The sequence below is a fragment of the Nuphar pumila genome, chromosome 12 (genome assembly GCF_984573655.1).
Source record: "Nuphar pumila chromosome 12, dmNupPumi1.hap1.1, whole genome shotgun sequence".
NCBI classification, from domain to species: Eukaryota; Viridiplantae; Streptophyta; class Magnoliopsida; order Nymphaeales; family Nymphaeaceae; genus Nuphar; species Nuphar pumila.
The window spans coordinates 48980051-49007253 of NC_143260.1; the positions used below are offsets into that span (position 1 = coordinate 48980051).

General features: G+C 38.2%; 1 protein-coding gene across 1 annotated transcript; it reads right to left on the reverse strand.

Moving 5' to 3' along the window:
- Positions 1–4854: 4854 nt before the first annotated feature.
- LOC149820883 (protein PMR5-like) lies at positions 4855–9026 on the reverse strand. The gene is made up of 5 exons (XM_089983209.1): positions 8701–9026; positions 8453–8624; positions 8183–8361; positions 7949–8107; positions 4855–5317 (listed from the first exon to the last, which is right to left on the reverse strand). Exons 1-5 carry the CDS (start codon positions 9018–9020, stop codon positions 4996–4998), a joined length of 1152 nt encoding a protein of 383 aa, XP_089839335.1. The 5' UTR covers positions 9021–9026; the 3' UTR covers positions 4855–4995.
- Between the last annotated feature and the right edge of the window lie 18177 nt (positions 9027–27203).

Consider the following 27203-nt stretch of genomic DNA (forward strand, 5'->3'; position numbering starts at 1 on the left):
TCAAATGAATGACATGCATTGGACACATAAGAGGTGGCCTTGGAAACCATCTCACACCCTTAACTCAGATGGACTAAGTTCATACAGCTTTAGAAAATTTGTGCAAGCCATTCTCTTTTTGACAAAAAAATCTGAAACAAAACAAGAAGAAGAAGTGGAGGATTTCCACCCTTGACGATTTTTTTTTGGAGAAGCTGGAGACTATTCCTTGTGTGAAGACTGTTGTTTTACCCTCTATGAAGATTTAGCTGATGTGAAGACTCTTTTTGGTCATGTGAACATCTTTGCAGCTGAAGAAAGGTGCTGCCAAAAATATCATGCTCATTGTGTTGTTGGAAAGAGGCACATGCCAACACCATGGTTGTGTCTCTGTGTTGTTGGGGACATCTCTTACTGCTGAAAGATAGTTCTTGTACTATGGAAGAATCTCTTGGAGATCATACCCTAGTGTTATTGTGCTGCACCGCAACCAGTCTAAAATTATTCATTTACTTTCGAGGGCAAGAAGATGCAGTTGCTATCTTCTAAGGATTTACCTCTATTATCTTCAGCCCCATAATCAGTTGCACCATCCTCTTCTACATCTCCATTTCCATTTTCCACCCACAAATTCTTCCTACTTCAATTAAGAGTTTTGCCTCTAAAGTGAAATTATCAAGTGCTTTCATGGCAAGATATGAACTTCTGGTTGATCTGACTTCTGATATTGTCGCGAAGGAACCCCTAGAAGAACCTTTTTGTGAATTTTTTAGCGATGAAGGAGAGCCTACCTTCGATGAGGTATTCAAAAAGATGTCCCAAATTTCTTTATTTTATAAAATAGAACAACAAGAAGAACTTTCTCGTGTCATTTTTGACAACCCAATATTCATTAAGGATCACGAAGAGTGTTTGTTCTTGTGCGAAGACAAACTCATTTATGACAATCCGCTCTTCGAAGAATCCAATGAGTACATCAAATAAGAAGTCTCATTCAAATGTGGGGATTTCAACAATAACCTCACGCATGTCTTTATTGAACCCATCTTCAAGGAAGATGTGAAAATTAGAAAGCTCAATCTTATTTCTGAAAATTCAATCGAGAAATGTGTCATAAAGCAATTAAGAATTAAAAATTTTCAAGTTGAGTCATTAGAAAGTCATCATAGTGTTAAATGTGAGTTGAACAAATTAGGCGTTTTGAGTGCAAAAGCCCAAATTTTTTTTTGGTCCCCTCAAGATTTGATTGAGGTTAAAACTCACTTGCATACTACTTTGGTATCTTGGGAACATTATGTAGTAGGTTTGAATTGTTGAACTTGCTATTGTGCTTCATTGCCCATGATAAAAAAATATTTACATTTGATTGTCATGATCTCCACATAAAATTTTATCTTTTGTATGACATGATATATCGAAAATTTTGATGTGTAGATTATCCAAATTTTGTTAAAATCATTAGAGCATTCATTCAAGGCAAACTTATTAAATATCATGTCTTAGATAATTTTGTGCTTCAAGAAAATCTTTATGAATTATATTTTGAAAAGAATGTTGACTCATATTTTTTATCAAACCATAAATATATGGAAGCGCAAATTTGAATATTTGTGTGAATATCTAATTATTTTTGCATTATCTTATCAAAATTTTAATGCATTAATAATTAAAAAGTATGGTGTGCGGCCTATGATCAAAAGAATTTTGCAAAATTTATATTGCGTACATAATTCTTCGTAGATATATACGATTTTGTCTACATTGTATAGTTTATTTCTTATTCCTGAAAACATATTTTGCATTGATTTTATTTTGAATTTTTGCAAAAATTATGAAGATTCACATAAGAAGAACAAGGCTCCAAGGATGAAGCCTTTCAACTCAGGAGGGGATGATGCAGAGCATCTAGATTACTAGTGCACTAAATATGAGTTGGATGTAAATCCAACTCTCCAGACCCGATCCGGGATGTGATACCCTAGAAGATTCAATTCCATTCATGACTATCCAGGTCCAAATGGATCTTTGGGGTAAATCTATCATTTTGGCACATCTAAATTTTTGAGAATTTTTAGTTTTTATTTTCTCAAAAAATACCTTTTGTTGTGATTCCATTTTACGAATATTGAAATCATTTGTGTATTTTTTTAAAATGTTTTTTAGGTACCAAATCTTACGGATCTCGATAGTTTTGTTGTCCTATAGAATTATTTTAGGGAACTAAAGGATGTATGGGGTTATTAGATAGATTTTTATTGTTCTCAATTTTAATTTTTATCTAAAAAAAAATAGATAATTTTTTGAGATCCATTTGAAGCATTGGATCTTACCCAAGAACCAATACTTCGAATATGGGTCTATATTGGCACCCCTATGGCTGGACCTCGTGTGGTGTTGGTTGACCTAGTCAAAAGAGGTCTTATGAAATTCTTAAAGCATGTGAGGGTTTTTGAAAATCTTTTCAAATGGAGTCTTTTCATTGGTCACATGAAAGGTGTTCATGTGAATGCATTAAGGCTTTGTAAAAAAAGTGAATGGTTTTCTTGACTGTTGAGAAGAAGACAAAAGTGTTTCAAGAGGTATTTTTTCATTGGCCATACAAGAGGTGGCCTCAAAAGCTTTCTAGGCTAATTTTCAAATGAACGACATGCATTGGCCACATGCGAAGTGGCCTTGGAAATCACCTCCCACCCTTAACTTAGCTGGGCTGAGTTCATATAGCTTCAGAAAATGGGCTGAGTTCATATAGCTCCAAAAAAATTGTGAAAGCCATTCTCTCTTTGACAAAAAAAATTGAAATAAAACAAGAAGAAATGGAGGATTTCCACCCTTGACGATTTTTGCTGGAGAAGTTGGAGACTATTCCAAGATTGTTGTTGTATCCTCTGTGAAGGTCCAGCTGCTGTGAAGACTCTTCTTAGTCGTGTGAACCTCTTTGCAGTTGAAGAAAGGTGTTGCCAAAAAAATCATGCTCATTGTGTTGTTGGAAAGTGGCACTTGCCAACACCGTGGTTGTGTCTCTGTGTTGCTAGAGACATCTCTTGTTGCGGGGAGATCATTCCTGTACGGTGGAAGAATCCCTTGGAGATCATACCCTAGTGTTGTTGTGCTGCACCACAACTAGTCCAAGATCTGGCGTGTGAACCCTTAGTCGAATTTGCGGTTCACTTATTATTTCCTTCAATTGGGCGTATCTCCTTGAACCTTGCGTGTGACAGTGGCTATGAATTGTGGATTGACTAAGGATTTTATCAATCTATCTATTAATCTAGTTTGAAAATATATTCTCTCATCTTACAATAGATCTAGCATCTAATCCGTTAAAAAAATGCATCACTTTGAGTTTGAATCTTGAGAACGAATTTTTGTTAGTTAGTTTTAGAACATGAGCTTTGTTTCTAATCTATGCTAGACTAATCGGAGTTGGGATAAGGAGAAAGGGTTATTTGACATTGTAGAAAATACATTAGAAGTGTTTGTATGTGCAGGTTGAATAGTAAACCAAAAAATTAAAATTAGATTAATCTAAAAAGACTATTAAAATCATGTATATACTAACTTGGATTGACTGTCTGTGTGTTAGACACAGTCACACCATTGATGGTGTATCTCTTATTCTACATCATGAAAATTTGTGTGTGATAGCTTGTTGGAAAGCTAACACCCATGTCTACAACTTTAATGTTTTGCATTTTTGTTGATTCATTTATTGTGATTGTCAAAAGTAGTTTGGAACAGAGAAAAGAGTCATTTGGATGACTGTTCTTGACTATATCAATCTGACTCTTTGTTTGGATCATATCGAAGTCATACGATCTCTAATTCAAGTGATTTTTGTTTTTCTGAATCAGTAATTAAATTTTTACAACTTTTATTTTTGCTAAACTTGTTAAATCGATCATTTGTATGATCAAAAGTGTTTAGAACAGACAAAACAGTCCCACAGGTGACTGCTTAAGATTGTATCAGTCTGCCAACTTGTTTGGGTCGTATCGGAGTCATTCGACCTTCAATTCAAGTGAATTTATTTTTCTACATCCAAAACTAAAATACCTATAACTTTTGTGTTCAGGTCTTTAGTTGAATCCATACGAAACAATCTCGTCCTGGCATGTCCCTATTGGATAGTTTCAACAACCTCACCTATGAACACTAGTCCTTTGAGCTGGTGTCACTTTCGCATCTCAACCATCGGTGGTTAGAATTTTGTGTTTTTGGATTCATTAGAAAGAGAAATTTGTCATCTACAGAGTTTGCTTTGGTGCTACCCTTCAGTTTGGAGCGCAACTGAGTCAAAACGACCTTGAACTAAAAATAATTGAATCCAAATCATTCTATCTTAGCTTTCGCGCATCAATATCCATTTAAATCTTGAACCGTGAATCAACCTCTTGCCAGATCTTCATCATAGCGCTTAAGTGCCCTGACTTTGTGATGCAGCCAATCACATGTCAACATTCAATGTGGGCCTGCAATCTGCTGTTGTGGGCCTCATGCAATGTCATCATATGATTGGCTGCGTCACATAGTCGGGGCACTTAACCGATCCCTGGATCTCCTCTCCTGCTGCTGTTAAAAAGTAATAAAAGGACAGCTCTCCACTGCACACCACGTCTCAAATAGCTTTTGACGTGGTAGAATGCCGTCTTCACATTTTTCTCCACTATAAGGGTAAGCCCTCGGAGTTTTACGCTGACATGGATAGAGCCAGCGTGACTAGGTCTCTGCGCCTGAGGCAATCTCTTAGAGTAAAAATAAAAAGTTAGAAACAGATGCCATATGATCATTGATTTAATAAAAAGGATGCAGAATAGCATTAATTGGACCACTTTCATCTTTCCATCAAGAAAAGAAAATATAGCTCCAATGTGGTCGATTGAAAGAGAGAAAACAACCATTCATATTCAAGAGGGATGGAAAAGGGTTTGATGATACATTTGGGGAAGCATCTTAAACTTATGCATGTCAACATGAAGTTGAGAGTGAAAGCACCAAACTTTATGGTATAGATCAAGATCAAAAGAATTGGGCCGTGTAGAAGAGCTGGTTCCAGGTATCAGGAAGGCCAGGGAGGCACCAGTGGCTGCAATCTGCTGACCTTGCAGGGTTAGCTCTCTGCTGCGGGCTAAGGTCGCCGCTGTAGATGGAAGGATGACCGTCTTTCCTCAGCTGAGACAGTGTGGTTATGTCGAGCAGGTAGGCCGGGTTCGCCATCCCCCTGAGCACGCTCTGAATCACCCTCATCTGGTCCGGGTAGGCACCCGGGTAGCTCCACCCTGGGACAGGGTCCGTCTGTCCGAAACAGTTATTCGAGATGGGGTCGTTCCATTCGCTCGGGCTACCACATAGAAAAAACATGAATCATCATCATCATTATCATCATATTGTCTATCAAATCAAAACATGCATGTGAGTTATTATCATCACAAGCAAAGTTGAAAGCATCATCAAACAGCATGGCTTGGTCATGTTTATGAGCTGTTGATGACGTGGCCCCATAAATTTTCCAGAGATGTTGATGGTGCAAGTGAAAAGCATAAAGTAAAGGCAAAATTGATGGTGGTGCTATATATGCTGTTTATGAATGGCATCGAGATGCCCTTAACATGAGATTCCCAGTTTACTGCTAGATGCTTTCTTTTCTTTTGTTCCCTACGACAAACCATTTCTGGAGTAAGAGACTTGGTTGCATTGGACTATGCTTGCCAAACAAACGGTCGACGGCGAAAAACTGTAGTGTACTCTTTGCCCTAAGAAGTCACCTTGTTTCGGCTTAATGTGCAAAAGGCTAATGCCTGTAGGACTTGATCGTATACGTCCCATCTAGCAAACTAGATCCCATCCCACTATTACGCCAAACCCTTTTAGGGTCAGTTTACAATCAAGTATAAGGCTCCATAGCCAGTAGCTGGGATGGGATGACAGTTGAAGATTTGAGTTTAAAATCTAACTATTAAAGTGGTGGTTGTTTGGGATAACGAAAATAAGAAGGAAGTTTATGAAATGATAGTTGGTAATGCCCATAAAGGAGGTGAGATTGTTTATGTTTGCCCCGAAAACGAGAATCGGTGAGCTATCCTCTCTTACGGTTGGTAACTGCCAATTCTAAGAATTGATGGCATTCACTGTTTTTGAACCCGGCTCCCTACCATCTCTCAAACAAGTTTGAGGGAAGATCAGATGCAATGTGATTGCATATTTTTAGTGTGCTGCTGCACCACCTTATCACTGTACATTGTTTGGGATACAGGCTGCGGGTAGGGATGGCAGTGGACCGGGGGACAACGGGGCTTCGCCCCACCTCCTCTCGTTTGGACCGGGGATGAATGGCATGAAATGGGGATGGAGGCAGGGATGAAGCTTAAAATCTATCTCCATGCGGGGATGGAGGCGGAAATGGACTTAAGCTTTTCCCCACCCCGCCCAGTGCCCGTCCCAATCCCCACTCCGCCCCCAATCCTTTAAGGGATGACTATAGACTAAGGGGAAACGGGCCCCGCCCCCCGTTTGGACCAGGGATGGAGGACATGAAACGTGGATGGAGGCAGGGGTGGAGGTTGAAATCCATCCCCGAGGGGAGGTGGGGATGAAAGTTAGGATTTTGAAATGGGGCGGCCCCCACCCCGGTCCACTGCCATCCCTAGCTGCGGGGCTCAAGCAATGATGAAAGATAATCAGGCGCAGCAGCACATTAAAAGTATGCTATTACATCGCACCTTCTCTTCCCTTAACTCTCTCTCTCTCTCTCGAATATATAATTATCCATTATATTCTACATGTGGCATCGTCTCAGCCTGTCTGAACCATCAGTCGCCGATCAGAGCGGGTATTACTGGCAATCTGTTCACGGACGCTCACAAGAGCAACTGCAACTGACACATATCCTTTACGTGAAACATGTGATACGAGCCAATCTGTGTTCGGTGATAAGATCCTGGTCCCACAGTGGACTCTGCCTCCAATGGCCCCACCATGGTCGCTGTGATTCTGCCTTACAGGCAAAACTAGCTTAGCCTTTCAGATTTTAGGACGATTCTTTTAGGGCCCACCACAAGTGGTCCTGGGACTTTTTTTTCTTTAGGACCACGTCATTGGCATAAAGCATAAAATAGTGCATGCCAGACCAGCGTGCCATTATCACTAAATAAACAAAGCTTGTTGTTTATCCGTTTCGGACGAGTGCAGATCAGGTCATACTCTGCACCGAACATCACATTTGGATCTTGTAAGAGTGGGGGCCGGCCCACGGACATCTCCGTCCAGTGAGATGTGCGTTGGAGATTGAACATAACAGATTTTATAAAAACTGAATGACCTGATCTGAACCGGGCAGCGCCCCGTATTCACATTCTGCGGACTATCATGCTCTGAATCGTACAAATCAGTTGTCACGTAGCAAAGAAGACCCATCTTCGTTGATGAACCAAACCGTCGGATGGTCGCCCCGAGGGAGTCCGGCGGAGTGGAGTGGGGCCTAGGCCGGCCCTTAAATGGGTGATCGAGGTTTGATTCTTGCAAGCGTGCACGTCGTCACCTTGGGACGTTGCAAGTTCAAATCCCAATGGTATCATTGTATAACTGGTGGGGCTCTCCACAACCCCAGCTTGCCTTTTTTTTTTTAATTCTAGCTCCGGAGATTTTCGCCTTTGAGACTACAGCCGTATGTATCGCAGGCTGAGACAGCGTGATCAGAACGTCAATCCCAGATGTGGTCTCTTCAGGTCATAAAAAAAAAAATTTTTAAAAAAATGACAAGGAGTGCAGAACCGCAGAAGCACCTCCGGAGATGGAAACAACCATTGCCACGGCACATGTGAACTTTGCAAAGGATATTAACCGTGGGCCCATTCAATTTTAACAGTGACTAATTCATCAAAGGCTTATCAATATAATAATAATATATAATGATAATCAATTTTCTTACTACTAATAAAAAAAAATGGTAGAAAGGGAAAGGATGAAAACTCACGTGTAATGAGTCGGGGAGACGGATTGAAGGAAGACTCTCTCCGTTGTACGGTCAACGTTGGAGTCGACCCACCGAGCCCACGTCGTCAAGCCCTTCTCAAAAGCAACCAGGCGGTCCATGTCTTGGTAATACGTCCCTCCGTCTTCCATAAGATCCCATCTAACAATTGGTGTGTAATTTTATAAAAATACCATACGCAAACAGAGTTCCATAAAACTAGGAATCATTCCTTACCCTTGAAGAGCGCCTTTGTGAGTCCACCAATGCCCCGAATTGAATGACAAAACGTCTACCCCTTTCCATGCTTTGCTGTTTTCAGAGATAGAGTCCAATTTTAGGATTCTTTTGCCATCCACGACGCCTATGTCCACCAGATACTGCGCTTTATAGAACGATATAGAAAGCCCATAATCCTACAACACAATCACAAGCAATACATGTTATTTGTTTAGCTTCTAAGTCCGAGAATAGAGATGAAGATTTGAGTGAAAGGAAGCCTCTTACAAGAAACTTGAAGGTTGACAAGGGGTCTCCCCTGCTCATCTGAACTCTTGCTTGAGGAGAAGCAGAGTAAAGCATACAGATCAAGGACTCCCATTGGTTGAGACCAAGAGAATCTCCCACGAACATTACTGACTTGCCTCTCATTTTCGATATGAAAAGCAGCCCATCGAACCTGCCATCAAACAGAAACGAAAATTTTTTTAGAGTTAACCAAAGAATGAGCTCAAGAAGGATAACCGGCGGACTACCTTGGTAGATCACAGTTGGTTGGCTGCCATCTATACTTTTGGTACTGCGAATCGGGCCTTCCGAACATCTGACAATTGAACTCGGGGTCAACATAGGAGCAGTTTGAGGATTGATATATAGGGTAGGAATCGTCAAGCAACCAGCTACCGGCGAAGATATCACACGCCGTTGAGTTGCGAGGCAGCGGCGGTTTTGTGACCCCGACTGATGACCTTTTCCTATGCAGCAGCTTTGTGAGAAGAACTGATTGAACCGTAGGGGCTTGAAGGGGGAAGAGGGAAAGAAGAAGCGCACAAGGCCAGAGTCGCCGGAGAGACATGATGAGAGAGAGAGAGAGAGAGAGAGAGAGAGAGAGAGAGAGGGGTAAGGAAAACCGGAGCCCAAGTTTTGCATTTAAGTGGGAGGAGAGCCCCCATGGCGGCGTGAAGGCATGTGAAGGGCCCACCTCCACAGTTTTGGCTATACTTTTGTTTCCATCCTAAACAAAACAATTTTATATTTTTTAAAAGTTCCTTGCTTATTTTTCTTCTCTTGTTTTGGTTTACTGTGGGCTTGAGCGAACCAGACTCTATCCCTAATGTTGGGCTCCAGTCCAACTTATTGAGTTTTAATCCTTTGGTTTACTGAGTGGATAGGGTCTTATGCGGTGTGTACCCGGCACCGACACTCCCAAGGTGTCTTAGAGTACTCGTGTTGTTGGGTGCGTTGACAGACTTACACGGACTACCCACCAAGCGTTACACGTTGTCACATGATGCATATAGATGTCCTGGAACTTACCCCATGCACGGGATGCCATGGTTATAACATGAACCAAATTTCTTCTCTTATATATATATATATATATATATATATATATATATATATATATATATATATATATATATATATATATATATATATATATATATATATATATATGTTGTCAAATCCTTGTCCATACCAAAGAAAACTACACCCTCCTCATGTGATGCGGGCTGGTTGAGATAGACGTGCTCTTGGTTTATGGTGCATTATTGTGGTATCCGTGATAACTTAGATAGGAGAGGAATCACCACTCGTGGCAAATTTATTGGTGGGGTATTCAACTTAGTGGAACCTACATGTAGAGATTGGGGCCTCCAAAGGCCACTGCCAAAGATGTTGAATCTCTTCATAATTTGAACCTCAAAATCAGTTTATGCTTCATATGTACAATGTCTAACCACTTGTACCATCAAAGAGTGTCACTTTCAAGGCGAGCCAACTGCTTCGGTAACACATGCCTTTGAGAGTACGTTATGTCATAAAAAATGTTTGAGTTTAAAGATCCACTCATGCGCATTCTCACTCACAATAGTAAGAACTTCAAGGTGAGGCTTCTTACCCATGCCTCGAGCGAACTCATGCAATGGCCCCTCCAAGAATCGGTTTGATCAGGTGTTTCTTTCAACAATTGTTGAAGTTAACAACCCGATCGTTGTCATGCCTTCATTTGTGGAGAGGGTATAGCCGATCTCCTATGGATTATACAACCCTCTCAATGAGCTCCAAGTGGCTGGCTTTGTCGGTGCTCTCTTGGTTTCAGCGATACATCTCGACTTGGGTTCGCTTAGCAATTGTTCAAGCACTTTCGACATGTCGGCGAATCTCTTTGAGTTTAACATCACAAAGTGGTTGGGATCCCTCCATAGTATATTGTTCGCCCTGATATCAATTTGTTATACCCTCTAAAATAATGAGATTTGATGGATCAGAACTTAGACATGAAGGGAGCTCCAGGCTGGCAACTTAGTTGGAGTCGGTAGAAGTAAGAGGATTAAGCTTGTGGTTCTGGGCCTCTTGAGCATGTAGTAGACATATTTAAGGGGTTGTACCTTGATTGATATAGTGTGATAAGGGTCTAAGGTCTCTAATGGTGATGGTTTAGGAGGTATGGGAAGCTACAAATCAGGTAAGACCATTTTAGCTTTGACGAACAATTCATGCACGGGTTTAGTTCAAATATGAAAGGATCTAATTTTGAGGTTCTGAGTTAGTCTATGAATGTGTGTTTAGGTCTGGTACATTCATATATGTCAAATTGAAGTATTGGAGAGGCAGGTGAAGTCAAACAGTCAAAATTATGTTTTTTGTCGAATCGGCAGGGTGAGGTTTTGGTATTTCGGGTTCCAAAGGTGGACTGAGTCTTAGATAAGGTTGGTATCAGCTCTAGAAGTTGTGTAATAGGTATAGGGAGGTCTTCAATGGGTCTACACATTTAAGTGTGGTCAGGGTATGTGCAGGAAAGTAGAAAAGGCAAAATAGCCTGTAGAACATAATTGCACTGCCCCTTCGGTGTGCTCTTGGTCTAGACGGCCTAGGCAGCTTTAGGGAAGGTTAGAGACTAGTCTTAATGTATGATAGAGGTCTAGACAGTGATATAAATACTTGAAACATGTTTGTAAAGAAGGCAGATAAGCAGAAATACGACTGACTAAGCTCCTACATCAATTTTTTAGGTACGGATCACCGAGTAACAAAGATATAAGCGCAAGAAGAGCTTGGGCCCTTGGAAGGGATAAAGGACCAGCCTTGGGAAGTCGTGGTCTCCACGTAGATTAGAGAAGGAAGAGAGAGAGTAGAGGGAGAAGAAGAAGATAGAGAAAGACATCAGGTGAAGGCACGCTTGAAGATAGAGAGACGTCTAGAGAGAAAAAATTAGGAAATCAATTCAATCTTATTCAATAATTCAATTGAGTTATCCAGCCCTCTACTTATAGAGTTGATTCGTAGAGTCCAATCCTAAACTAACTGTGACTTTACAAAAAATTCTACCAAGACTCCTAGAGATCAATATCTATAAAGACTCCTACTTTAATTAAAACTATTAAATAATTAATAAAAAATAATAATAATTAAGACACAAGCTAATTAATGATTAATTAATTTCTTAAAATATCGAAGAATCTTCTGAAAGTGGGAAAAGCCCCACGTTGGTCTCCTAGTTCACGCCCTCTATGTGGGCCCTGCTTGCTGACTCTTGATGTGACATGCTTCATGTTCCGCCTATATATTAGCAGAAGTGTGTGTTGACTTTTCAACATGTGGAGAAGCCACCTCAACCATCACATCACCCTTATGGGTCTCACCTAGGCCTTATGGGTCTCACCTAGGCCTGAATGACCCTCACTGCCTGCAGAAAAAGGTGTGTACATCTTGGATGTAATGCCTTGATATTTTAAACCTAAAAAAACACGTAAAATTTAAAAGAAAAATCGCTTATTTTTCTTTTTAAATCATTAGCAAAAATATTATTAACTTTTGGGTTAAAACCTTAGGTGGGTTACGAATTGATCAATCACAACAATACTAAATTTAAGGTGGATAATATTTCTCAAAATGATTTCATTCTATCAAGGCGTGTAGATCGTGGATATAATGCCATAATATTTTAAACCTAAAAAACACATAATTTTTTTTAAAAAAAATCCTTATTTTTCTTTTTAAATCATTAGCGAAAATATTGTTAACTTTTGGGTTAAAACCTTAGGTGGGTTACAGATCAATCAATCACAACAATACTAAATTTAAGGCGGATAATATTTCTCAAAATGATTCCATTCCATCAAGGCCATGATGGACGGCTAGTATGAGTCCATTGTTAGTTGCGCACCTAAGGGTTGTGCAACTATCACTCACTCTATATATATTAGGCACACCTAAGGATTATGCATAATAGTTTTAAAGTGTTTTATGACAGATCTGAATCGTTAGATGTGTTTAGCATGCTCGATTTAGTGGGGATCATCCCAGGATCATGTTTTTCGAAGAAAACATATTTTTATAAGCCGAAAAAAATGGATACCTTCATAGCCATTGATTTTGCATCACCATAAAAACATATATATAGGTCAGATTCTGGTGATCCAAAAGCCAGTTCTCAGTAAACAAAACCTATAGATCACATCTATGGTGTTAGATGTGAGAAAATATAACAAAAATGATGATTTTTGAAGGGGCGGAATGGGAAAGTGGAAAGAAGGAACTCATTACTCTATACGAAATCTAAACATATTAGGCCTCATTTTTAGTTCTACCACATAGTTTAAAGTGTTTTGTAATAGATCTGAATCGTTAGATGTGTTTAGCATGCTCAATTTAGTGAAAATCGATTCTTGGATCATGCTTTTTTGACAAAAAAATATATTTTTATGAGCCGAGAAAAAATGATACCTTCATTGCCATTGATTTTCGATCATAGAAAAAACCTGTATACAAGTCACATTTCGGTAATCCAAAAGTCTATTTTTACCAAACAAAATGTATAGATCAAACCTATGGTGTTAGATGTGAGAAAAAAATACCAAAAATGATGGTTTTTTAGGGGGCAGAACCAAAAAGTGGGTAGAAGGAACACATTACTCTATATGAGATCTGAACATATTAGGCCCCATTTTTTATTGTGTCCCATAGTTTTGAAGTGTTTTATGAAAGATCTAAACCGTTAAATGTATTTAGCAAGCTCGATTTAGTGGGAATCGACTCTTGGATCATGGTTTTTCAACGAAAAACATATTTTTATGAACCAGGAAAAATTGATACCTTCATAGCCATTGATTTTGGATCACTGAAAAAACCTGTATACAAGTCAAATTTCACTAATCCAAATTCAGGCTCCCACTAAACCAAACCTATAGATCCCATCTACGGTGTTAGATGTGAGAAAAAAATACCAAAAATAATGATTTTTGAGGGGGCAGAATGAGAAAGTGGGTAGAAGGAACACATTACACTATATGAGATCTGAACATACTAGGCCCAATTTTCATTATAGCTCTTGGGTCATGTTTTCTTGACAAAAAAATATTTTTATGAGCCGAAAAAAACTAATACCTTCATAGCCATTGATTTTGGATCACCAAAAAACCAGTATACATGTCAGATTCCGGTGATCCAAAAGTAAATTCCTGCTAAACAAAACCTATAGATTATATTTATGGAGTTAGATGTGAGAAAAAATCACAAAAATGATAATTTTTGAGGGGGGCTCACTTGAATGTGGGTAGAAGGAACACATTACTCTATATGAGATCTGAACATATTAGGCCCCATTTTTTGTTCAGCCTCATTGTGCCCCATAGTTTTGAAGTGTTTTATGACAGCTCTGAATTGTTAGATGTGTGTAGCATACTCGATTTAGTGGGAATCGACTCATGGATCATGTTTTTTGGCGAAAAAACATATTTTTATGAGCGGAGAAAAATTGATACCATGGTAGCAATTGATTTTGGATCATCGAAATCAGGTTATGGTAATCCAAATGTTAGTTCCCACTAAACAAAAACTATAGATCATATTTGTGGTGTTAGATGTGAGAAAATAATAACAAAAATGATGATTTTTGAGAGGGAACACATTACTCTATATGAGATCGGAACATATTATGCCCCATTTTTAGTTCTGCCTTGTTTTGCCCCATTGTTTTAAAGTGTTTTATGATAGATCTAAACCGTTAGATGTGTTTAGCATGCTCAATTTAGTATGAATGGACTCTTGGATCATTTTTTTTTGACGAAAAAGTATATTTTTATGAGCCAGAAAAAATAGACACCTTCATAGCCATTGATTTTGGATCTTCGAAAAAACCTCTATACATGTCAGATTCTTGAGATCCAAAAGTCAGCTCATATCAATGGTGTTAGATGTGAGAAAAAATACCAAAAACGATAATTTTCTAGGAGGCGGATAGAGAAAGTGGGCATAAGGAACACATTACTCTATATGAGATCTGAACATATTAGGCCCCATTCTTCATTCTAGCCCATATTTTTCAAGTGTTTTATGATAGATCTGAACAGTTAGATGTGTTTATCATGCTCTTTTTAGTGAGAATGAACTCTTGGATTATGTTTTTTTGACGAAAAAATATATTTTTATGCACAAAGAACAACATATACCTCCATAGCCATTGATTTTGGATCACTGAAAAAACTTGTGTATAAGTCAGATTTAGGTGATCTGAATGCTGATTCCCACTAAACCAAACCTATAGATCACATCTATGGTGGTAGATGTGTGAAAAAATACCAAAAATGATGGCTTTTGAGCAGAATGGAGCAAACCAAGAAAGTAGAAAACAACTCTTGGATCATGTTTTTTTTATGAAAAAATATATTTTTGAGTTGGGAAAATTTGATACATTGGTAGCCATTGATTTTGGATTACCAGAAAAACCTATATATAAGTCAGATTCAGGTGATCCAAAAGTCTGTTCCCATTAAACAAAACCTGTAGATCACATATGGTGTTAGAGGTGAGAAAAAATACCAAAAATAATGATTTTTGAGGGAGCTGGAGGAGAAAGCGGGCAGAACGAACACATTACTCTATATGAGATTTGAACATATTAGGCCCCATTTTTTATTCTGCAAAATAGTTTTGAACTATTTTATGATAGATTTGAACTGTTGGATATGTTTAGCATGCTCGATTTAGTGGGATTGGACTCTTGGATCATGTTTTTTTGATGAAAAAACATATTTTTATATGCTGCAAAAAACTTATACCTTCTTAGCCATTGATTTTGGATCACTAGAAAACCATGTATACAAGTCAAATTTTTGTGATCCAAAACCTGTAGATCACATCTATGGTGTTAGATATGAAAAAAAAAATACAAAAAATGAAGATTTTTGACAGGGCAGAAATGGGTACAATGAGGAAGTGGGCACAAGGAATGCATTACTCTATGAGATTTGAACATATTAGGCCCCATTTTTCGTTTTGTCCTATAGTTTTAAAGTATTTTATGATAGATTTGAACCATTAGATGTGTTTAGCATGCTAGATTTAGTGGGAATCAACTCTTTGACCATGTTTTTTTTTACGCAAAACATATTTTTATGAGTCAGGAACAACTGATACCTTCATAGCCAATGATTTTGGATCACCCAAAAAACCTTTACACAGATCAGATTTTGGTGATCCAAAAGTCAGTGCCCTTTAAACAAAACCTATAAATCACATATGTGGTGTTAGATGTGAGAAAAAATACCAAAAATGATAATTTTTGAGGGGGCATAATGAGAAAGTGGGCTAAAGGAACATATTACTTTATATGAGATATGAACATATTAGGCCCCATTTTCCATTATGCCCTATAGTTTTGAAGTGTTTTATGATATATCTGAACTGTTAGATGTGTTTAGCATGCCGATTTAGTGGGAATAGACTCTTGACAAAAGGAACACATTATTCTATACGAGATATATGAACATATTATGCCCCATTTTCGTTCTGCCCCATAGTTTTGAAGTCTTTTATGATAGATTTGAACCGTTAAATGTGTTTAGCATGCTCTGTTTAGTCGTAATCGACTCTTGGATTACGTTTGTTTGACAAAGAACCATGTTTTTATGAGCTGGGAAAATTTGATAACTTCATAGCCATTGATTTTGGATCATCAGAAAAACCTTTATAGAGGGAAAGTGGGCAGAAAGAACGCATTACTCTATATGAGATCCGAACATATTAGGCCCTATAATTTTGAAGTGTTTTATGATAGATCTGAACCATTAGATGTGTTTAACATGCTCAATTTAGTGAGAATCGAGTCTTGGATCATGTTTTTTTGAAGAAAAATATATTTTTATGAGCCAAAAAAATGATGCCTTCATAGCCATTGATTTTGAATCACTGGAAAAACTTGTACACATGTCAGATTCTAGTAATCCAAAAGTTGGTTCCCACTAAACAAAATCTATAGATTACATCTATGGTGTTATATGTGAGAATACCAAAAACAACGATTTTTTAGGGGGGTAGAAGGAACACATTACTCTATATGCAATCTGAACATATTTGGCCCTATTTTTCGTTCTCCCCATAATTTTGAAGTGTTTTATGATCTGCCCCATTAGATGTATTTAGTGTGCCCAATTTAGTGGTAATCTACTCTTTGATCATGTTTTTTAGAAGAAAAAACATATTTTTGATGAGACAGGAAAATTGAGACCTTCATAGCCATTGATTTTGGATTATCAGAAAAAACTGTATACAGGTCAGGGTGATTCAAAAGCCGGTTCCCACTAAACAAAACCTATGGTTTGAATGTGAGAGTAATACCAAAAACTATGATTTTTGAGGGACAGATCGGGGCAGAACGAGAAAGTGGGCAGAAGAAACACATTCTCTATATGAGATATGAACATATTAGGCCCCATTTTTCATTCTGCCCCATAGTTTTGAAGTGTTTTATGATATATCTGAACTGTTAGATGTGTTAGCATGCTCTATTTAGTGAAAGTTAACTTTTGGATTATGTTTTTTGGTTGAAATTTTTTTTTTTTTTGAGCCCAAAAAAACTGATACCGTCATTGCTATTGATTTTGGATCACCGGAAAAAAACTGTACACACAGGTCAGATTCTGGTGATCTAAAAGCGGGTTCTCACTAAACAAAATCTATAGATCACATCTATGGTGTTAGATGTAAGAAAAAATACCAAAAATGATGATTTTTGAGCGGGGCAGAATGGGACAAAACAAGAAAGTAGGTAAAAGGAACCCATTACTCTCTCTCTCTCTCTCTCTCTCTCTCTCTCTAGATATATATCATGGAATCATAGATCCCAAACGTGACTACTATAGATACAAGTCGCAATAATGTTTTTTTTTTCTTTTTTAGGTCACTGGATAAGTTCTCATCCTGCTGCACTTTTATTTATTTATTTGCAAGCTAGTGTTTGGCAGACTCTAACCATTTAAAAAAAAAATACAAGCCCCAACCAGATGCATCCCGTAACCACATTACATTTTATATGAAGCTCTGGTCTGAAAATTGTTTAGGAAGTTTCTTTTTAGATCCTGAAACATCTTAAAGAAGCAAAATCGAGCGAAAGAGCAAGCACATTGGCAGGCTTCCAATTGGAGGATCTCAAACTGAGATCCAAGTAACAACATGCAAGGATTTAACCTGGTTCATATCCTGGACTGACACAAGAGATCAGTAATTGCGGACAGAAAAGGCTCCTATATTTGAGTGGAAACAAGCATGCAGAGCTGAAAAATATTTGTAGTAGAGAGAGGTCCAACATATGCCTAAACTGTCCAGCTTGGACCAAGATTTAGAGGGAAAAAATGCATTATGTATGTGCCTAAACTGTCCTTGGACCAATTTTGTAGTAGTAAATGAAGCGATCCCATCTTATTCCTCCACCAAAGAGGGAGTTGAAGCGAGAGCACCGTTTAAGTATGCAATGTCCATGAGGAGGGTCACCTTCAATGCAATAATTAAAGACGAGGCGACAAGTTGCAGTGTGTTGTTTCTCATACCTCTCAATGCTTATTGCAGCGAGCGTGATAACGCCACTTGGTATGAAAAGGTCAGGATGGGTGACCTTCACTTTTATCAAATCGATTTCATATTTTCATTCTCCCCAAAGTCATCCCTATCTTCTCACCCTTTTTTGGAATTTCATCGATGCAAGTTGTTTTGATGATGCAATCTACATCGTTTCGTCTATTCAAATTGCCAAAATCTGACTTGTGAACAGGATTTTTTGATGATTCAAAAATCAATGATTGACAAAACATATAATGTGTGATGTAAAAAAAGTCATTCACTGAAATAATACAATCCAAAACTCAATGCTTATTAAGGCTTTTTTTGGGAGCCGGAGATGAGAGTAGATGTGGTATTTAACCACGGTGCAATTAATACTTCCTAACCTCATAATTGTTTGGGAACATTGTTTTGCAAGATGAAAATGGTGTTGGGAGCATAGTGACAAAAGTTAAAAACTGCAAAAATCTTGGGAGTCAAAAACTCGGGAGATTTAGAAAATTTTCATCAATCTCCCATTTTTTTGGCAAAATCTTGGCAATAAAAAAAATTATAAGAAATTATAAATAAAATACATTTAAAAATAAAAATCTTGCTATAAATATCTGCTAAAACCGTAAATATCATGATATTTGCCACGGTTTGAAAATCTTGCAAGAAATTGTCGTTTTAAACTTTCAGGCAATTTTTTGCGATATTTGTTACGACGGTTGGGAGTGAACATGGAGCATTTTCAAGTACATCCTCTCAAGGATGTTATTGATAACTCCAGCCTCCTCTTCCATTTTTCATCACTCCCATCAACCTTCTCATCCCCTCTCCAACACGGGCTCGAACAGGGCCTTAAATTGATCTTACTGAATTAATATATAGAGTCATATTTGATAAAAGCAACATGCATTATAAGTAGAGGCGGAGCCAGGAATTACACTAGGGTGTACACAAATCCTTCTATTTGGGTGATTTATGGATCATGAAGTATTTTCTAGTATGGTCAGGTTTGCTAGGGTTAATATATGAATTGGTGTACACAAATATGAATGGATCCAAGAGATAATCTAGTAAAATATTATCCATCTTTTATATTTTATATATGATAACAATAGAATTTACCCAATTTCAATGCATCCAGTACCACAAGAACACAACTTATAATCAAATCTACAACCGGCCTTAGTGTGATATTCAATTTGGATCTCAATATTAAACCATACTAACTCTTCAATTTCGGACATAGTTTGGAGTCATTCTGTTCCGACTTAAATTTACCTTTTTTTATCTTAGCTTTGAGGTACAAGTTGACTTTTATACTTTTTTTCACATTAACTTTGGGGTACAGGGAAGTTCACTTTTATCCAACCAGATTGGATACTGACCCAGTAATAATCATGTCTCAACTGTAGTCTCAAATTAATGATTATAACAGATCACACACGTCCAAACCTGTCAGCCCAAAACAATGTCCAATTTAAATTTCCCATACAAGGCGTTTATTGGTAGTGGGATACTCACTGCTATATATATATATATATATATATATATATATATATATATATATATATATATATATATATAGAGAGAGAGAGAGAGAGAGAGAGAGAGAGAGAGAGAGAGAGAGAGAGAGAGCACGGAAAAGATCAGGGTGGGCACTGCTACCCTGATCCGAGGGTCAGGGTACCACTGCCCACCTAGACCCCAACTCCTTTATTGGGGAGATTTTTGGGTCAGGGTGGGCACTTGGGTCAGGCTCCCTCACTTATCAAAAAGATTTAAAAGGGTAATGAAAATGGGGGATGACATAGGGATGAGTGGAACCGAACTGCACTTTTATGGTTTCGCATTGCATTATCTCCTCCAGCTTTTTTTAATTATTTTAATGAGATTTTTGTAAGCCTTTTTCTTAAGTCCCCACAAGGAGGGTAATGAGATTCTTTATACATCTTGGCGTCTTTCCTTTGCCTTTTTCTTCACTGTTTGATTTGCTTATGCATTTGGGTAATCCCATGATTCTTAAGAGGTGAGTTGAAGATAAAAGCAATGGCATAGAGTGGGATGATAAAAAGTGCATATACTTTTCTTGTTGCAGGTAAAGATGAATTTTTTTATTGCAGGAAAATTGCACTTGTCGTCGTTCAGGGATACAACAACAACAACAACTACGCCTTCATCCTAAAATAATTGGGGTCGGCGATATGAACCAAAAAAGAACATCATTATGGGTCTTCCACATGAATCCTTCTCCTCCAATCATTTCCATCCAATGCCATGTCCTTGGTGAGGTTCAAAGCATTCATATCCTTTCCTATCACCTCCATCAATGTCTTCCTAGGCCTACCCCAACCTCTTTTAACTAATATATTTTCCCATTTCTCCATCCTTCTAACTGGAGCATCATTAGGCCTTCGCCAAATATGTCCAAACCACCGTAAACGATTCTCTCTCATCTTATTTTCAATAGGTGCAACGCCTACCTTCTTACGTATCTCCTTGTTCCGAATCTTATCTTTTATTGTATTTTCACACATCTATCTCAGCATATGCATCTCAGCTACACTCATTTTTTGAATATGATGTCTCTTGGCAGCCCAACATTCCATACCATATAGTAAAGCAGGCCTAATAGTCGTCCTATAAAACTTTCCCTTCAACCGCAATGGCATTCTACGATCGCACAACACTCCTGTTGCACTTTTCCATTTCATCCACCAAACCTTTATCCTATGATTTACATCTCCATCAATTTCTCCATACTTTTGAATGATAGATCCCAAATATTTGAAACAATCATCCACCGGTATTTCTTGCTCACCAAGCTTCACTACACTCTCATCATTACTTCGTTGCTTACTAAACCGACATTCCATGTATTCTGTCTTACTCTTACTCAACTTAAAACCTCTTGCTTCCAATGTCTGTCTCCATAATTCTAACTTAGCATTAACCCCAGCTCTAGATTGATCAATCAAAACAATATCATCAGCAAACAACATACACCACGGCACATTTTCTTGAATTGATCTCGTAAGCTCATCCATCACTATAGCAAATAGGAAAGGGCTTAAAGCAGATCCTTGATGTAACCCAACCGTTATAGAAAAATTGGTTGTCACCCCTCCACAAGTGCGGACATTGGTTACTACTCCTTCATACATATCTTTAATTATTTTAATGTACTTGAGAGAAACACCTTTCTTCATCATTGTCCACCAGAGAACGTCCCTAGGTACTCTATCGTATGCCTTCTCTAAATCAATAAAAACCATATGCAAATCTTTATTCCTCTCTCTATTTCTCTCGATAAGTTGTCTAAGAAGATGTATAGCTTCCATAGTTGATCTTCCAGGCATAAAACCAAATTGATTCTCCGATATCATGACAACCTTCCTCAACCTAGACTCAATCACCCTCTCCCAAAGTTTCATAGTATGACTCATGAGTTTTATACCATGATAGTTTGTGCAATTTTGTATATCACTCTTATTTTTATATAGAGGCACCAAAGTACTCTTTCTCCACTCATTAGGCATCTTATTTGTCCGTCAAATCTTGTTAAAAAGATTTGTCAATCATTCTAAACCTTTCTCTCCCAAGCATTTCCAAGCCTCGATAGGAATACCATCTGGGCCAACTGCCCTTCTTGATTTCATTTTCTTCAAAGCCTCTGCAATTTCTTTCTTTTGAATCTTGCACATGAAGTCACGATTCATCTCATGAAAAGAAATAGAGAAGTCTCCAAGATCCTGAGCATGACTTTCATTAAATAGCTTATCAAAATAAAATTTTCATCTCTCCTTAATCTCCTCATCTTTGACTAAAACCCTTTGTGTTTCATCTTTGATACATCTAACCATACCCATATCCCTCGATTTCTTATCTCTCATCTTTGCAAGCCTATAAATGTCCTTCTCGCCTTCTTTGGTATCCAACTTGTCATAAACCTCCTTATATACCTTATCCCTCACGTTCCGAACTACTTTTTTAGCTTCCTTCTTTGCTATCATATACTTCTCCAAATTCTCCTTATCACGACTCTTACTTAGATTTCTATAATACTCTCTTTTAACCTTAATAGCTAATTTGACATCCTCGTTCCACCACGATGTATCCTTACCTAGCGGTGCACCGCCTTTAGACTCACCCAATACCTCCTTAGTCACCTTTCTCATGCCACCCGCTATTTTATTCCACATTGATTCTGAATCCTCCTTGAGACACCAATCAACTTCCTTAACTACCTGCTTTACAAACATTCCTTGTTTAGCTCCTTTCAGTGCCCACCACTTAATTCTAGGATCTATCCTATGTCTATCCCTTTTGCGGCATTGTCTAATTCTAAGATCTAAAATTAAGACTCTATGTTGTGTAGCTATACTTTCTCCCGGTATAACCTTACAATCGATGCAACAACCCATATCTCTCTTTCTAAGTAGGAAAAAATCTATCTGACTCATATTAACCCCACTTTTAAATGTTACTAAGTGAGACTCCCTCTTCCTAAACCAAGTGTTTGCTAAGATCATATCATAGAACAAACCAAAATCTAAAATCCTTTCTCCACTTTCGTTTCTTTCTCCTATATCATAGCCTCCATGGATACTCTCAAAACCATCCCTACTAATGCCTACATGCCCATTAAGGTCACCGCCGATAAAAAGCATTTCTCCATAAGATATCTCTTGTACTACATCTAAATCTTCCCAAAATTGACGCTTAATGGAATTATCTAAACCTACTTGAGGAGCAAAAGCACTAATAATATTTGTACTTAATACTAATTTAATAAGTAAAATCCTATCACCCTTCCTACGGACCTCAACTACATTATCTATAAACTCACGACTCATAACAATCCCTACTTCATTCTTATTCCTATTTATTCCTGTATACCAAATCTTATATCCCCAAGGTTCTATCACTTTTGCTTTTTCACCTACCCATTTGGTTTCTTGTAGACATAAAATATCAATCTTTCTCCTACACATAACATCTACTAACTCTACCAACTTACCACTTAAAGACCCTATGTTCCAAGAGGCTAACCTAAGTTTATGGTTTTGGACTAACTTCTTTACCCCCACCCGTCCAACAAAGTGAGAGAACCCTTGCCTATTTGACACCACACCCGGGCGCCGGTGTGACGCGTCGCTTCCGGGTGACGACCTAGCAACCCTTGCCCATTTATCACTACCTCCGAGCCTATAGAGTACAACGCGTCGCTCAGTAGGGAACGCCCCAACGAAATTCTCATATTGGTTCATATTCATAGGGTATGACTAAGTTTTTATGCTGGCTGTCACAGGCCTACCGCAACCCTCCTCCTTTATCCGGGCTTGGGACCGGCAGTGTATAACTAAACAGTTATACACAGGCGTCGTTCAGGGATGCATTGATTAATATCTCTTATGGCTCAGTTTCCTGGTCGGTTGAGGGAACATTTAATTATGTTAGTTTTTGTTGGTTAAGGATGATTGTAGGTGGCTAAGAAAGAGTTTGCAAGTCCAGTAGCTGACTGATGTACATGGTTGCCATGTTCCGAGTAGCGATGGCAGTGAATCGGGAAAACGGGACTGTTTTATGTCCTCCCATCCCATTTGGACAAGGTAGAGAGGACATGAAATGAAGAATGGACTGGGGATGGAGGTTAAAGTCAAAACTGGTGCTAGGATGGACTTACACTTGCTCCCGTCCTGCCTCGTTCCTAATTTTGGTTAAGAAAATTATTATTATATCCTTATACATATTATAAAATATTATATATATTCCTAACCCTAACATAAAACCCTTTCTAGAATCTCTTCTTTCTTTCCTTCCCTAATGAGCCGTGCAAGCTTTCATTTATCCTCTCTCCTTCGTCTCCTTCCTCTAATGGCAGAAGGCGGCATAGGCAAAAGGACTGAGAAAATGGAGACCTGCCCCACCTCGCTCTATTTGAACTTAGGATGGAGGACATGAAACCCAGAATGAACCATGAATGAAGGTTAAAATCAAAACTCAGAGAGGGAGGCGAGAAGGTGGAGACCTTGTCCCCCACCCCTGCCCGGCCCGCCCCATTGCCATCCCTAGTTCCGAGGTTAACAACTTTCACAACCAGAACAAAGCGAGATGTTTCATGACTAGTGAAAAGCACTTTGGGGAATAAAAAAGGTGGGGGTGGCCCAAATAAGGAGTGAGCGCCGGACACTCCTATCCTCGCCAGCTACGTGACAGTTGCTGCATGTTAACAAGAGCTGGTGAAGAGTGGGACCCATTAATGCCTTTGTGAGGGCTTTGACGTTGATGTGCTCCCACTTACTAGCACATGCGCAAGAGTTGGTGGGGCATGTATGCAGGCCAGAGAGGGATCATCCACCACAAAGATAGATGACACCCCTCTTAGAAAGAAAGGGTGACATGTAGTGGAGCCAGAAATTTAACGTAGGGGTGGGCACATAAACAATGAACTGAAAAGAAAAGCTCAATACAAAAACATAAATTTATGAGCACTTTAACTAAAAAATATTTGATTTTTTATGGTAAATAATCAATAAAAACATAAATATTATGTTTAAAATACAATATTTATGTTTATGATAATGAGAAATTATTGTTTTTAAATTTTAAGTAATTTATCGTGATATTGTTTTTAAATTATTATTTTTTAATTGTTTTCTAATTCTAAGGTTCATACAAAATTTATGAGCATTTTCAGAATTAACAAAAAGAATTATGGGTACTTTTGGAGGAGAAAGTCCATTAGGACACATTGCAACTTGCAACGTATTAAAGACTAGGGATGGCAGTGGGGCGGGGCGGGGCGGGGAGGGGGACAAGGTCTCCACCCCCGCCCCACCTCAAAATTTTATCCTCCACCCCTGCCCCGCCTCCGCGGCGGGAATGGATTTTATCCTCCACCCCCGCCTTCATCCCCGTTTCATGTCCTCCATCCCTGGTTCAAACGGGAATGAGGCGGGGCGGGGCGGGGATATTGTGGGGAAAAGTGGTCGGGGCTAGGATGAGGCGGGGATCGTGGCAGGGACGGGGCGGGGCGGAGAAAAGTGCACGTCCATCCCCGCCTCCACCCCCGAACGGGGATGGATTTTAACCTTCGTCCCCGCCTCCATCCCCGTTTCATACCCTTCATCCCCGGTCCAAACGGGGCGAGGCGGGGCCCCGCTTTCCCCCGGTCCACTGCCATCCCTATTAAAGACTTAATTTTTGACCTCAAATATTAAAAAAAAAAATTGAAAAATGCCAAGTTCCCCAATGAATACCGCCAGTTATAAGACACTAAACGACAATTTCCCAGTTGTTTGGTTTCTATTTGACAAAAAAATTTGATGGCTTCTCTGTAATCTAAAAGTTTTTAAACAAAAACAATTAAACATTGGGACCAGGGCATCAAAAACTTGTACGAATGAGATGCTGACCCGATACTCAAATGAAAAAAAATTGGGCCAGGGCACGTGCCCACCCTAGCCATAAAGCGCCACTGGTAGCATGCTATGCTATCGTCACCAATATCACATGGGATAAATGGGCATGGACTCAGCTCCTACAAGTGGAGATTATCTGGTTCTAGACCGCACGTATAGATCCACAATTTGGAGGGGCACCTGGGAAAGTTCTTTCCTATAATCCCGCAGATTGATACTCTAGCGTGCTGAAACCAAATCATCTATGATTATATAAAATAACTAGAAATTTTAATTAAAAACAAGAAATTGAGGAAAACTGAAAATGGAATCGTAATTAATATCAATTAGAACTCAACTCTGAGATTCCTTGAATCTCTTATCTATTTATAGATGAGAATTCTAATTATGATTCATATAAACTAGTTAGTTTGATAATTAAAAGGCGGACTCTTCATCTAGGCTATGTGGGCATGATTAGATTTCTCCCCAAAACGGTGGTTATATCTTATAATCCCCAACTCCAAACTTGTTTGTTGCTTTTGGCTCCACTACAGGGAGATGACAAATCTTTTTGGTTTGATAACACGGCAAGAAAACTGACCTTTACTTGCATTAAATGCATGCCAGTAAAGGTCTAGTTAGCGCCAGTATATGGTGCTGCCGGTAAAGCTTTTACTGTCGTGGTTTTTTAGTGCCAGAAAAAGACTTTTTTTCTGGTGCTAAAATAGCACCAGAAAAGTCTTTTTTTAGTGCTAAAATAGCACCAGAAGAGGCATTCTTTTTGGCACAAAAAAGAGTGTCAAAAAAGTGACCTTTTCTGTCGCTAATGTAGCACTAGAAAAAGCCTTTTTTATGGGTCTTTGAACCTTGTTTTCTGGTACTAATTTAGTGCTAAAAAATTCCTTTTTTGACACTATTTTAGCATTAGAAAATGCCTCTTTTCTTGTGCTATTTTAGCACCAAAAAATGCCTCTTTTCTTACACTTTTTTAGTGCTAAAAAATATTTTTTTGCTAATTCAATTTTTTTCATATAAATTGCTCATACATTTATTCAATAATGAACTTGCTCACATTCATTCATTCATTCTAAAATACACTTATACATACATTCATTTCATTCATTCAAAATGAACTTGCTCATTCATTTCATTCGTTCATAAATGAACATGCTCATAATTATTTTCAGTTTTTGCATTCAATATGGATCAACTATTACAATCATTCATTCACGCATTCAGTCATCATCAAATAAATATACTTATACATATATTCATTAAAAAATGAATATGATCATGCATACATTCAATCATTAATGAAAAATCAATATACTTCTACATACATTCATTCATTCAATAATGAGCATTCAATAAACACAACATTTAAAGCATACATATGCACACAATTATATGTATCTCTTCCTTCAACCTTTCATAACTCCAACCTCCGTAGCTTTATAATTCACATTTAAGAATATGCAAAAAATACAACATTTAATGTATACATACACACACAACTATATATATTTATTTCTTCAACCCTACATAATGAACCTCCATAACTCTAATCTCTATAACTCTAACATTCATATTTGAAGCCTAACAAAAAATACATCATTTAAATTATACATACACACAACTATATATATTTTTTCTTTCAACCTCTATTAGTCCAACCTTCATGACTCCAACATTTACATTTAAGAGCCTACAAGAAACACAACATTTAAAATATACATACACACACAACTATATATATTTTTATTCAACCCTTTATATCTCTAACCTCTATAACTATAACCTTTGTA